Source organism: Crassostrea angulata, chromosome 7 (genome assembly GCF_025612915.1).
Source record: "Crassostrea angulata isolate pt1a10 chromosome 7, ASM2561291v2, whole genome shotgun sequence".
In the NCBI taxonomy this organism is placed as follows: Eukaryota; Metazoa; Mollusca; class Bivalvia; order Ostreida; family Ostreidae; genus Magallana; species Magallana angulata.
The window spans coordinates 57,346,666-57,360,519 of NC_069117.1; the positions used below are offsets into that span (position 1 = coordinate 57,346,666).

General features: G+C 33.4%; 1 protein-coding gene across 4 annotated transcripts in view; it reads left to right on the top strand.

Annotated features, from left to right (window-relative positions):
- LOC128155616 (cys-loop ligand-gated ion channel-like) overlaps positions 1–8,894 on the top strand; it is a 34,672-nt gene extending 25,778 nt beyond the window's left edge. For 2 of the 4 annotated variants that reach the window (XM_052817414.1, XM_052817415.1), the window contains exons 6-10: positions 5,239–5,412; positions 5,905–5,952; positions 7,672–7,689; positions 7,861–7,936; positions 8,429–8,894. In XM_052817414.1, the coding sequence (XP_052673374.1) occupies positions 5,239–5,412; positions 5,905–5,952; positions 7,672–7,689; positions 7,861–7,936; positions 8,429–8,586 (474 nt within the window). In that variant the 3' untranslated portion in view covers positions 8,587–8,894. Of the gene's footprint in view, positions 1–5,238; positions 5,413–5,904; positions 5,953–7,671; positions 7,690–7,834; positions 7,937–8,428 lie in introns of all 4 variants that reach the window. The other 2 variants (XM_052817416.1, XM_052817417.1) reach the window with 2 other exon arrangements.
- The last annotated feature ends 4,960 nt before the right edge of the window (positions 8,895–13,854 follow it).

Consider the following 13,854-nt stretch of genomic DNA (forward strand, 5'->3'; position numbering starts at 1 on the left):
ATGATAGTAACACACGTGTACATGTAAGTTTAAGGAAATGAATACTCGTTCATCATTAATATTACATCGATACCTAAACTAATATATTAAAATTGTGAACTCGATTGTTTATGCTTTAATATCGGTAAATTGGGGTAGACCTCTCAATCGTTTAGATATTATAAGCATTGTACCAAGATTATTTTTGCCAATCGGGGCTTATTTTTTATTAGCATTAATTTATTATGTATCAGCAAAAATAAGTCCTTCAATTCCGGAATTTGGACCGAAATAAATTTAAACTTTGTAATCGCCAATTTGAAATGAATATTTACCATCATCTGGTGCTTGAAATTTGTAAATGACCGTGTTGAGGAAAATCTTTTCTTTATGTTCAATAAGAATATTCACAAGTTTTGACTGCGCCTTCGTTTGAGAAAACTTGAAAGTCTTAACGCGGAATATTTGGAGAATTCATTACACGAGAACTTAATTTTTCAATATCACTCATATTTAAAATTTATAAAATCAGCAAAAATACTTCTACAAGATAACAGATATAATTCATATATATGAATTTTTTAATCAAGATTACCGTTATTTTAGTTTGTATACAGTTATTATATATCCGTTTTTAGCTCACCTGAGCTGAAAGCTCAAGTGAGCTATTCTGATCACATTTTGTCTGTCGTCCGTCAGTCCGTCCGTCTGTCCGTCTGTACGTAAACTTTTCACATTTTCAACATCTTCTCAAGAACTACTAGGCCAATTTCAACCAAACTTGGCACAAATCATCCTTAGGCAAAGGGGATTCAAAGTTGTTAAAATTAAGGGCCGCACCCGTTTTCAAGGGGAGATAATTAGAAATTAATGAAAAATTTCGAGAAATTTTCAAAAATCTTCTTCTCAGAAACTAAACAGCCAGGAAAGCTGAAACTTGTGTGGAAGCATCCTCAGGTAGTGTAGATTCAAAGTTGTGAAATTCATGACCCCCGGGGGTAGGGTGGGGCCACAATGGGGGGTCGAAGTTTTACATAGGAATATATAGAGTTAATCTTTAAAAATCTTCTTCTCAGAAACTAAAGAGCCAGGAAAGCTGAAACTTGTGTGGAAGCATCCTCAGGTAGTGTAGATTCAAAGTTGTGAAATTCATGACCTTCGGGGGTAGGGTGGGGCCACAATGGGGGGGTCGAAGTTTTACATAGGAATATATAGAGTAAATCTTTATAAATCTTCTTCTCAGAAACTAAAGAGCCAGGAAAGCTGAAACTTGTGTGGAAGCATCCTCAGGTAGTGTAAATTCAAAGTTGTGAAATTCATGACCCCCGGGGGTAGGGTGGGGCCACAATGGGGTGTTAAAGTTTTACATAGGAATATATAGAGCAAATCTTTAAAAATCTTCTTCTCAGAAACTAAAGAGCCAGGAAAGCTGAAACTTGTGTGGAAGCATCCTCAGGTAGTGTAGATTCAAAGTTGTGAAAATCATGACCCCCGGGGGTAGGGTGGGGCCACAATGGGGGGGTCGAAGTTTTACATAGGAATATATAGAGTAAATCTTTATAAATCTTCTTCTCAGAAACTAAAGAGCCAGGAAAGCTGAAACTTGTGTGGAAGCATCCTCAGGTAGTGTAGATTCAAAGTTGTGAAAATCATGACCCCCGGGGGTAGGGTGGGGCTACAATGGAGGGTCGAAGTTTTACATAGGAATATATAGAGTAAATCTTTAAAAATATTCTTCTCAGAAACTAATCAGCAAAGAAAGCTGAAACTTGTGTGGAAGCATCCTCAGGTAGTGTTGATTCAAAGTTGTGAAAATCATGATCCCTGGGGGTAGGGTGTGGCCACATGGGGGGGGGGTGTTGGTGTTAAAATTTTACATAGAAATATATACTGTGGAATCATCAAATTTCATGGGGGCCAATTTTCGTGGATTCCTTAAATTTTACAGGTTCGTGGGGACGTGTTTTCGTGTATTCTCTTAAACCTGCAAAGGAAAAATGACTTTATTACCATATTTTTTAATTTGTGGAGGATGTTAATTCGTGGATGAGAGGTACCCACGAATTCCACGAAAATTGAACCACCAAGAAATCTTAATGATTCCACAGTAGAGTAAATCTTTAAAAATCTTCTTCTCAGAAACTAATCATCCAGGAAAGCTGAAACTTTTGTGGAAGCATCCTCAGGCAGTGTAGATTCAAAGTTGTGAAAATCATGATCCCCAGGGTACGGTGGGGCCACAATAGGGGGTCAAAGTTTAACATGTGAACATTGGAGGGGGGTGTGTTAAAGTTTTACATAGGAATATATAGAGCAAATCTTTAAAAATCTTCTTCTTAGAAACGGATCAGCAAGATGATTCTTTATAATTATTAAGACTTTGGCTCCAGCACAATTCTTCGGCCTCACAAGAAGGTTCAGAGTTTGATGCAGCTAACTATCCCATATATAAACAATTGTAAAGGATCTTTTTGAGAACTGCAATACTCAACATGTGATATGACTATAAAATTGAAGCAGGCAGCTATTTTACATTAGAATCTTTTTGTATTACTGTATTGAGTTATTGCCCTTGATTTATTGATTCTTGATTATTTTAATTAATGCATCCCCTGTTAACCAATTATTGTGATGATTATTTTTATACAATAATAAATATTCAATGTATATAAGTTGTTCTGCATAAGTAGTTTTGGGTTAGGCCGGATTAGTTTGTTTGTTTTCGATTTCCAATTTTTAGATACTATAAATTATTTTAGGCCGGCACATATATAGGGACAGTGTCTATTGCATTATGATAAGTGAGTGTTTGGGGTTAAACTTGAACAGGCATGGATAGATTGAGTGTGTGGACGCCCCTGCTCTATCTAATCTTTGTATTTTCTAACCCATGATACAGAGTGTGCATTCTTTCCAGCCCTGTTTCGCATTAATACATGTGTGCGGTCATACCTGCTTGTGGTGGTTGCGGCGGAGCACTAATGTATGGTTATCCTTGCTGGTGTTATGGCCTTTCTAGCGCAAGTGTGCGGCACTCCCTGCTTGCGTTAGGTTGCGCTGTTGGCGCAAGTGTGCGGTCATCCCTGCTTGCGTTATCCTAGCTTGCGTTAACGTTGGTACCTGTCGAGTTGCGTAGGTGCGCGGACATTCCTGCCTGCGTAACGTGAGTCCCTCTATATGTGCAGGAGCGGTAAAGTCTACTCTTGTAAATATTGGCAGCAATCAGGGATATCCGAGTTCCAAGGGGGAAAAATGGATTTTATTTATACAGGATCTACATGTATTATTGTACATTGTCCAGATTGTTTGTATTATGACTCCATTAAGCTGACTTTATCATACCTATTGTTCCTCAGGTGAGCGATGTGGCCCATGGGCCTCTTGTTAATGTTTACAATGCTTTGGTAAGACATTTCTAATGGTCAATCAAAATTTGAGTGTCAGTCGTTGTGTTTTTATAAGCGAGATACAGAGTTCACAATCCTTTGTCATGTAAACAAACCTCACGTCTTGTTTTTGTTCACATTTTATATGTTGAAGTAAAAATTCCAGTTTTAAGACCTAAAATGAATGTAATAAACACTAGGAACTATTCAGTTATGTTAAAAACGAATTAGAAGAGAGAAATCAGGTTGAAAACAACTTTTATAAAAACAAAACAACGGTATACTGTACCAATGCAAACAAAAACAGGACACGAGCCTTGCTTACATGACAAAGAATTGTGAGCCCTGTATCTTGTTTTACTCTACTACTGATACTCAAATTTTGGTTGACCATTTCTTAAGCATTCTAAACAATAAAAAAAAGAAGAAAATTTGACTCAAATCGTGGCCATGCCCCTTTTAAACCCGGAACGGAAAACATATGCGATGTATGATATCTTTGCGCCAGATGCATGCTTTGATGTTTTAAATTCGTTTTTATAACAGGTTTTTTGTTTTAATCCTGATATTGTTAGTAAAAATGAGGGTTCGCGAATTGAAGTGGTTGAAAGCTATGGCAGTGGTTGAAGGCTGTGGCAGTAGTTGAAAGCTATGCTCGTCCACTATTTTTTAAGAGATCATAACACTTGATTCTGTCCATATTAGATGCTAATTAAGGTTTCGATGTCTTCAACCATTCAAAACTTCATGCTGTCAATGTGCAGTATACTTGTACGATATACAAATAAAGGTACATGTATTTAAAATTACACGAGGAATGACTCAACTCAGCGCTATTCAGTCATCAGTTTAAGTGTCATATGTTCCTTGACTATCTACCGGTACAATCGAATGTAAATCTGAGTACGGAGAACAGAAAAAAATAATTCCGTTGCAATGGTATACATGAATCTATCCTATGTGAGTCATCTTAAACAGGAAACATTCTGATTTATTGAAACCACTCACGATCAACGGCTGTACTTGTTTTACATGATGTTACATCTATACACACATCCTTTATTTCCTCTGACCCCCGCTTCAACGTTCAGTATGCATTGATTTCGACAGACTGTAGATTTAGGAACCACAACAAGAGGCCCGGGAAGAAATTCCCTCCTTTGTTTCGATAATATAGTTATCGAACTAAATCCGGGCACCTTACCGTTGGTTAGCAGAGATCAATGTCCAAAAACTCTCTTGTACAGCAATAAAGACAATAATGGACAGACAGCAATGCTTTGATCTCCAATCAGTAGGACAGACCCAGTGCAGATTTCTGTCATATTGACCATTATTGAAATCAATGCTCTTTTCCATTCAAATAAAAAGAAATCAACTCGTATGGTAAATTATAATATACGTTCAACAAATAAAGTATTTCTTATAAATTGACTTACTTGTAAACTTTGAATACTACTTGTATGTGTAGTAATTGTGTTTTTATCACAATGCGGCTCACATTGTCATCTGTATTGCATGAATCCTCATTCTAATTTTGATACTTAGATTTCTGCAATTACCGCATTTGTTTGTATCATAGCGTTTTTGTTTGACCACAAACTCATTTTCATGATATACGTATAATGAATGTATTTTGAGTATAGAAAATAGTTTGTACATTTGAATTATATTTCAAGGTATTTGTGGATTGGTGTACACAAACGGTTTTCTTGTATAATGGAACTTTTGGATGCAATAAAATTAAGTTTGATTAATTGTTGATAATTGATAGCCGTACATGGAAAGAATCAGCATTCTTGTAACGGATGTTTTGGAATTTTGGAACACAAAATCAAATAAACAAACAATAAATGTTTCTTGATACTTGCAGGATAAATACCTACTAGCCGCCATGATCATGCTGTCGGCAGTCTGTGTGTGGCACGCACTGGTCACTGTTGTCAAGGAAACAATCGCAGACAAGGCAGAAACGATCGTCCTCATCTCCCTCGGAATCATCTACGTCATCTACAATGTCGGCTTCCTCATCATCATCTACCTTTATGTAAGTAATCAAGGAATAAGGAATCATGCTTTGAGTATTATGAGGTGATAATTTTGGCCAGTGCGTCATCAAATCCAGTAAAGCCCGACCGAAATTATAATCTCATAATATTCAAAGAATGAATCCTTATTACTTATATTTATTTAATTTTCAGCAATGGTATCATTAAATATTTAAATATTAATAAGAAACCCCGCTTGCGACAAAATTAATGACGTCAGTAAACCACGATTCTCTTTACCCCTCTTTTGATCTTTGACAGTCTTTCCTCTCATACCTAATTTTATTTCTTTCTCTCTGTAATTCTAATTTTTAAAATGCAAAATTAATAGTTATGGTATTTTAACTTTGGATGGGTATAATGCAGTTGCAAATGAACTCTTTTTTCCAATCGGGTCTACATTCAAGGACGAACATGTTCTTGTAGAAATTTAGTTGTTACAAAACATTTATTTTATGTCTTTTGACTTCTATTGTTTTTCTACCTTGTAGCCGTGGAAGAAAAGAAGAACAATGGCTCAAAAAGACAGAGATTACACGGTAATTAGTGCGATCATTAAGCGAGGCCGCTTAGGAGAAGCAAGATTGTAATGTTATAGAAGTAATTAACTGTTGAGAGGAATATTGTACAGTTTTGTTTAGGAAGTCAGTCATTATCTATCAGAACTTGTAGATATCACACTGTTTTAAGAGTGAATAGCAACGTTTGTGTAATTATAATAGGTTACAAACTGTGGTGAAGATCATTTCATACATATCTTTCTCAACATAAATCTTCCTAAGGAAATAGCTCAGATAGCAAAGAAAACTCATAACATCTATCTAATAACGGTGTAATACATGAGCCATACATGTGTCCGGGGCTCAAAGTTAATTTGAAGAATACCTAGTTTGTAGACAGTGGAGCATAAACGACATTTTACAGAAGATTAATAGTTTAAAGGGTGACTTTAAAATACAACTATTACTGATAAAAATTTAAAAAAAATAAGAGTGAAGCAATTTTTTAAATGCTTTACATAACGTAACTCAAGACATTTTCAGAACCGAATCCAGCAAAAGAATGCTAACATTAAGATCGTTTTGTTGTAAGATAACTTGCTACTAACAATACAAGTATTCTAGAATGAACCACAAAAAGGATGAATTTTCTTTCGGAAAAACGCTTAAAGATTTATGGAATATATAAATATTACATGGACACGCAAGAATATAAAGCAAAACGCAATATTGTCGTTCATTTCTTACACTATTGCATACATGTAGTAAAAAGCAAAAGTGAAAGTGATTGATGTCCAATTCATTTCACCGTTCTAATAGACTTCAGTTAAGTCTTAAATGTAATAAATTATTAACCAGAAACCCTTTTCATTCTAACACTTATTACCCTTTCAATGTACCTTGGAGAAAACACATTTTAATGTATTGTACTTATCAAGATACTAGTAATTAAGTCTTGGTATGACACATTTCATTTTTGTCATAAAACCCTTTTAAATAACTTCAAATTTTGCCCCCTTTTTAAAAATTCTTTATATAAAACCGTAAACTTTTCAAACAAATAATTCAAAACGATAACTGTTCCTACGATTAAAGAAATAATTCTAAGCCTTGCAAATTGTAAATTTTATTCATGGTATGGGGATTATTTATACTAACACTGACATTCCCATAAAGGAAATATTAGGTATTTAGCAACAGATCTCCCAATTTGTCATACGTAATTTGACCAAAACTAATATTCTTATTGAAAGAGTTTAGTTTTGAAATTAAGCGTCTTCTAAATCAAACTTGACACATTCATTAACATGTAGAATTTTCAACAAATTCTCCGAGAAATTGATTTATTATTCTAAAATTCGGCGATAATAGAGAAACTCCATGTTTGTTTAGAATATCTGCTCTCTATGACAGTGTTTGCAAATTTTTACACAATTTTTAGAAAGTCGATATCAAACGTATTTCTTAACCATGGAATTTCCCTTACATTTGGCCCGAATCAATCGCACGGTTGTAAATAGTTCGTGTTGATGTTTGATAATTACATGAAAAAATGCCATCAAAATCCTAACTTTATGTAAAATGTATCTATGTTTTTAATTTATTGTATGGTTACTTTAATTTTTGTTCGAAATTATTTAAAAGTGTTTCTCTATATTTATAAATGCGAAGAATGTCACATGGAAAGTCTTTCCAAATTTCGTTCATCTATAAAACAATCAAAAAGAAAGCTTACATGTATATGTGCCTGTCTTTTAGATAAACTGCGCTGCCCAAGTAAGTAATACTTTAACCAAATCCACCTCTTTTCACGTCAAGATTTCAATTTTACGCGGCTTATGAATCACATTAAACATACATCTATACCTTGATTTGTCAAGAACAATGCATTTTTCACAGTTAAAAAAGTATTTACTTATAGTATAACTGTCTTGTTTATCAAACAAGTATTCAATATCTCGGCCGGAGAGGTTCGACTCATATAGAGGAAGGAGAAAGTTATCGGCCCTTCTGAAACAAGCAGGTAGTTCACAAAATCTTCGATTTATAAATCTCACCACACAGAGCTTGTCTACGTAATATACAACTCGCCACGCTTCACCAATCAAAGAAGTTTTTCCATCATGGGGTCCATTTCACTTAGCTACTAAAGCTACATGTATTTCCTTCAAAGTTCATCTCACTTTCTCGCACTATCTTTACAATGCATGTGATCCTGTGCAGCTTTCATAAAATAAAGTGTCCTCTCAATGCTAGGCTTGCTCTTGGGGAACTGGAATAATTCTGACTCCCTCAATGACATACTTTCATTGTATATTTATATACGAAAGAGAGGGGACAAATTCGTTTTGTTGGTCCTTTAATAAACAAAATTTGTGATTGTTAACATCAACATGTGGACTGAATAAATTAATTTCCATTACCTATTTTTCTAGAAAATTGTCACAGTAAACGATTTTTTTGAGAAATGTCTATATTAGTAAAAAGTAATCGAGAAATTCCTTTGTGTTCACAGGAAGGTCTACGGTTGGTGAAGAGCAAGTTGTAACGAGAAGAAAAGACTCCGGATGTGGCCTTTCTGAAGTCCTCCATTGTAACCCGTCGTCCGCCGTCGATCTTCTCTCGGTCTCGACGACACTCGACAAACGGACGGAACAGGAGGAAGCCATGTAATATGGCGGACAAATCCAAGAGACTCCGAAACTAACTGGAACACCTCGAGTGTGGCCGATGTTTAGACACTGCTCATTCCATTCGATATTCAGTGTCCTGTTTTCATTGTTGTTAGACAGACAGTGTTATATGCAAACCACGGACATGGCGCTGTGTTATATTATCATGTTATTTTGCAGTTATATTGTAATATATATGTGTTTTGGTTAAAACTTGAGAACTAATACCTCCCATGTAACGGCATTATGTGTACACATTCAAGGTTTTCCTATAAATACCAAAATAAACATACAGGATACCGTTGACAACTTTCGCATATTTCCTTTTGCAAACTTTTATTTGGAAAACCCATTTGTGGTTTTTTTCCTTGCTTGGTCCACTATCAGTTTCAATGATTAAAATAGTTACCTGACAAATTATTTGTCTTGTATAAATATTTTACTTTAGATTGAAAATTATCAAAGGAGAGGTTAAATTTTATCGTTATTATTTTCCAAAATGCTTTTCCCCAGTCTCTATTTCGTTATGAATTAGAGAGATGATTTGAAGCTTGCTGTATAGCTATAATGAGAAACTGCAGATCAACATTGAGTTTTGTTGAGATTGATCAACCGGTTTTATTATACTTTATTTCCCTCATATGCGGATTATTTCAGAACATACAATTATACATACATGCAACACATATAATTATAAGACAAAGCAAAAAATCAATGTTCGGACGTAATTCTAAACTCTTATGCCTATTATATATATATCTTATACCCCAACAGAGCAATTATGATTGGAGGGTATGTTTTAGCAAGACAACAACAAATGGGGACAATTTATACGAGTTTGATTTAATTTTGAAGTGTTTCTATCGTTAACTGTGTAATCTACATGAAACTAAAACGTTTTTATAAGTAAACTATGGTATTTATGGGTTGAAAAATTCTGAGATTGTTGTTAATATAACTGTATTCTTAACATCAAACCTTTATTCTGCGTTGCCGACAGACATAATTTCTAATTCAGTTTCATCATGTTTTATTAATCTGATAGGTAAGTAAAAAGGATATTAAGACATGTGGAGTTCGCACGAGTCTCATGTTTGATGCTTTGTGCAAATAATTTATCAATAGAAGACGTCTTTCAAAAATTCCTGTTGTTTTCTATATATATAAACATATGATTACGGAGCAGTTTCAAACAAATTACGATCTATCACTTTGACTGGAATTTCTTTGGCGTCAGAGTTCGAAATAAATATGAGAATGGGTCAACTTAATGATAAGATTTTTGTTGGATTTAAACGTTGTAAAGGTAAGGAACTCCAGACGAACGTTAAATAGTGATAGGCAGATTAAAGGATGTTCGATCCGTAGTAAAAAGTTCAAGCGGAAATGATTCGTAACTAAACCCGTTTTCATATGCGGTCCCCATATATATATATATCGGTGAATAACAAATCCTTCGCTGTACAGTAAACAATCAAAAACTTTAACAACTTCCACCGTTTTGGTTTGTTGTACAATGTATATCGGCCGGAGGTTGTTAAAGTTTGATTTATATGCATATTATGAAAATAAGCATATTTCTAGTCGTCATATCGGATTTGAATTGACTTTGCAGTCTTCTCAGATGCTTGTTGGCCAGGTCTCTGCGTGAATTAGGGGTCTATACATTTGTATAATTATCAATGAAAAGAACGGAAATCTCTTGAAATGGAACATTTATCAGAGCTTGTGAAAATTATTGCAGTTGTCATCTATGATGAACGTCACACAAATCTCGGTGTTGAATCCAGAGTTCAAGTTATCAGAAGTCTTTATCCATTTTCCTCCAACAAACAGTGCCCCCCCCCCCCCCGACTTTCCATGCGCTTCTATCATAATATCTCTAGCATATTGTGGCATTCTGTCTTATAATATGTACACCGAATTTCTTAACCACTGAAGTACCTGAATAAGACACAGGACGCAAATATCTAGGATTTTTGTTATCTGGACATCTAATTAATTAATGATGACATATTAATATTATACCATCGACGCTCAGTATAGTTATGCAGATCGTCAGTAGCTTAGGCATTTCATGTGCGAAAGGATTATATAAAATAACATTCTCTATTGTTTGAATTTCGAAAATCGTTCGATAACCTTGTAATTAAGAAAGTCATAGAGATAAGCTGTTGAGAAATAAAATTTTAGAAGTAAAACGTCGAATCAAATTCTGGTTTTGGCGGTATTATTATACATATGTAGTTATTTTTGGTAAGCTAATTTTTATCCGACAGATTAAAAGTTCTAAGGTTGACAAATGAACGTTGTTTACGTTGTTTATGCCTATATCGTTAAACAAACGTCGGAGATATACATGTATATTGTAATCTGAATGAAATGTCAAAGGATTGTACATTGCCAATAAGTCATGCTACCAGTGTTAGACAATTTCTTAGCTAGCTTTTCTGCACATGTCGTCATATAGGGAACGTTCATGAAACGACTTCTGCACTAATTATCTGTAGCGCAAATCCAATTTTCGACAAACTTACAAACGTAAGCATGCTTTGACAATGTTATGCATGCCCAAACTAAAGAAGATGGGTGAATAAGGCGTGTAAAATGCCCATATGAGAAATGATTAGATACTGCAAAATCAAAATTAAAATATCATTAAATTTGATACTCTTTTTTTAAAAAAAATGATTAAAACAATTTATATTTAACGTGACACCGGTTTGTAACCTGTAAATGTTTTAAATACTTGCAATCATCAAAACATATATGGCATTAAAATAAATAACTATGAAATTAAAAGTATACAACATGCAGATGATTTAACAGTGGCTATGAAAGACGAAATCTCAATGAAGAATACTTTAGATGTTATTAAAGCATTCTGTGAATGCGCTGGGTCAAAAATTAATACTAATAAAACTGAATGCATATTGTTAGGAGATATGAAAAACGAATTTGAAGAACTTCATGGAATCAGAGTAACAAATAAAGCAATTAAATGTTTAGGTATTTATGTAGGCCATGATAAGGAAGAATGCTATAATAAAAATTGGATGAGAATTTATCATGTCATGGAAAAGCTATTTGAATCCTGGAAACGAAGAAAATTAACACTCTTTGGAAAAGCATGTATCATTCGGACTCTAGCTATTTCAAAACTTGTATATACTTAGTCAATACTTTGTCTTCCTGATAGCAATTTTATTTAAAAAAATACAGAGATTGATTTTTAACTCATTTGGGAGAAAACAGAAAGAATCGAACGATTTAATTGGAGACATAGTAAAAGGTGGATTATCTATAGTATACATAGATTGTAAGTTAAAATCATTAAAAGCAACGTGGATTCCAAGATTACTTAACTCAAAGGCATCCTATTTGATATTCTTAGTAACCAGTGTAAAAAACTTAATATCGATATACACTTTCTTTTAAAGTGCTCCACTATTAAAACAGAGACCTTAGATAGCATAAAATTACCCCTACTCTACAAAGAAATATTTTGTTGTTTTAATGAATGTAAACGTGAACTGCTCTTTGAAAAAAGATCACCTGATGATATTTTACAACAACCAATATGGAATAATTGTAATTTAGTATATATATAAGGGAAACTCCGTTTTCTTCGAAAACTGGATTAAATCAGGAATACTATACATTAAAGACTTGTTTGACGACAAGGGTAACTTCAGACGATTAGAGCATTATGCAAATATTATTAATAAATCTAACTGGTTATGTAAATACAAAATTCTTTTTCAAATAACTAAATCAATTCAAAGACTTTACTCATTCAGCAATGTAAACTTTATAAACATACAAAGCGTAATGAGTTTCAACTTCCCTCTGGGATATTACAACTTGACTGGTAAATCTAGTAATTTTTTCTATAAAAATCTCATTGAAAAAAAAGTTTTGTAAGCCTTGTTTTCAATCAATACTGCGTAAAGAATTTGAAATATATGATGAGAAGAGTTGGAAAAATATTTATGAATCCAAGATTAAAGATATAAAAGATAAACATGTAGCCGAATTCAGTTACAAGCTTTTAAATAATATATTATGTAATAATGTATATGTGAGTAAATGGAAAAAAGATATATCAAATCAATGTGTACACTGTATTTGCTTTTTGAATGTAACAATGTTAAAAACATATGGAATACTGTTAGTAATTTATTGTCATTCAAAATACAATGGAAACATATTGTTGTTGGTTTCTTCTATGAAAAAAGCGATAAAACTAAATCTCTAAATTTACTTATCACTTATGTAGCTTATAGAATTCATAAACAAAAAAAAATGCTTTGTAGATTGGATTCTATGAATGAAACTGAATGTTATATATATAATCATGTTAAAAAATCCACTTGTTTTTATGCCTCAGTTTTACGTTTTCTAAATGCAAATGCTAAGTGCAAGTTTTTTGAAAATCTGTCAAAGATGATGTGATATGTCTTATTATCATAATGTAAAATATTCTATTATCCTAACACTACTGAGAAGAGACCTGTCTTCCAGTAGAGCTGTCATAAAAGGGGGGATATGGACTGTAAAACAAGGAAGAACCTCCTAATTAAGACAGCAAACTCTTTTTTTTCCTTGATTTTTATAACTTAATAATATAGACAACTACAGTGTGCAATTGTAATATAGTAGACTGTTATATACCATTGATACATAGGGTCTGCCTATGTATCTCTACACCCGGAGACTGTGTGATTGATAATGTTGTCTACCGGGTTAGGCAAGATATTACTTGTACATTTATTTAAATCTCTATACATTGCTAATTTAGTCTTATGTGTACACCATTTTTTTACTTGCTTTGTGAACCTATGCTATTTGTATATATGTTACATTAAAAGTTTAAAATTTATCAGTTAAGTTTAAATTGATAAATTTTAAACTTTTAATGCAACATATACATGTGTACTACACTCAAACATTATCTGTGGAATCTATACAACTCTAAATACTCTTTAAAGTATTTTTTTCATAAGCAATATAAAATTAGATGACAAAAATAATAACCATAGTATTTTAGGTAAGACAATGTGCTGCCTTGTAGATAGCTAATTAGATTTTTGTGCTTGAAGTTATTGTATACTTTGTTTGTTCTTGTCAATAAATAAATGAAAAAAAAATACTTGCAATAGGTTGATTTAAACTGGCGTATGCGTGTCAAAACCACCATATAGTGTCAATTTTAGAACTTCAATGCCTTTTCTCGGTGTGAGTGGGTCTGAGCTCCATATTTTGTTCA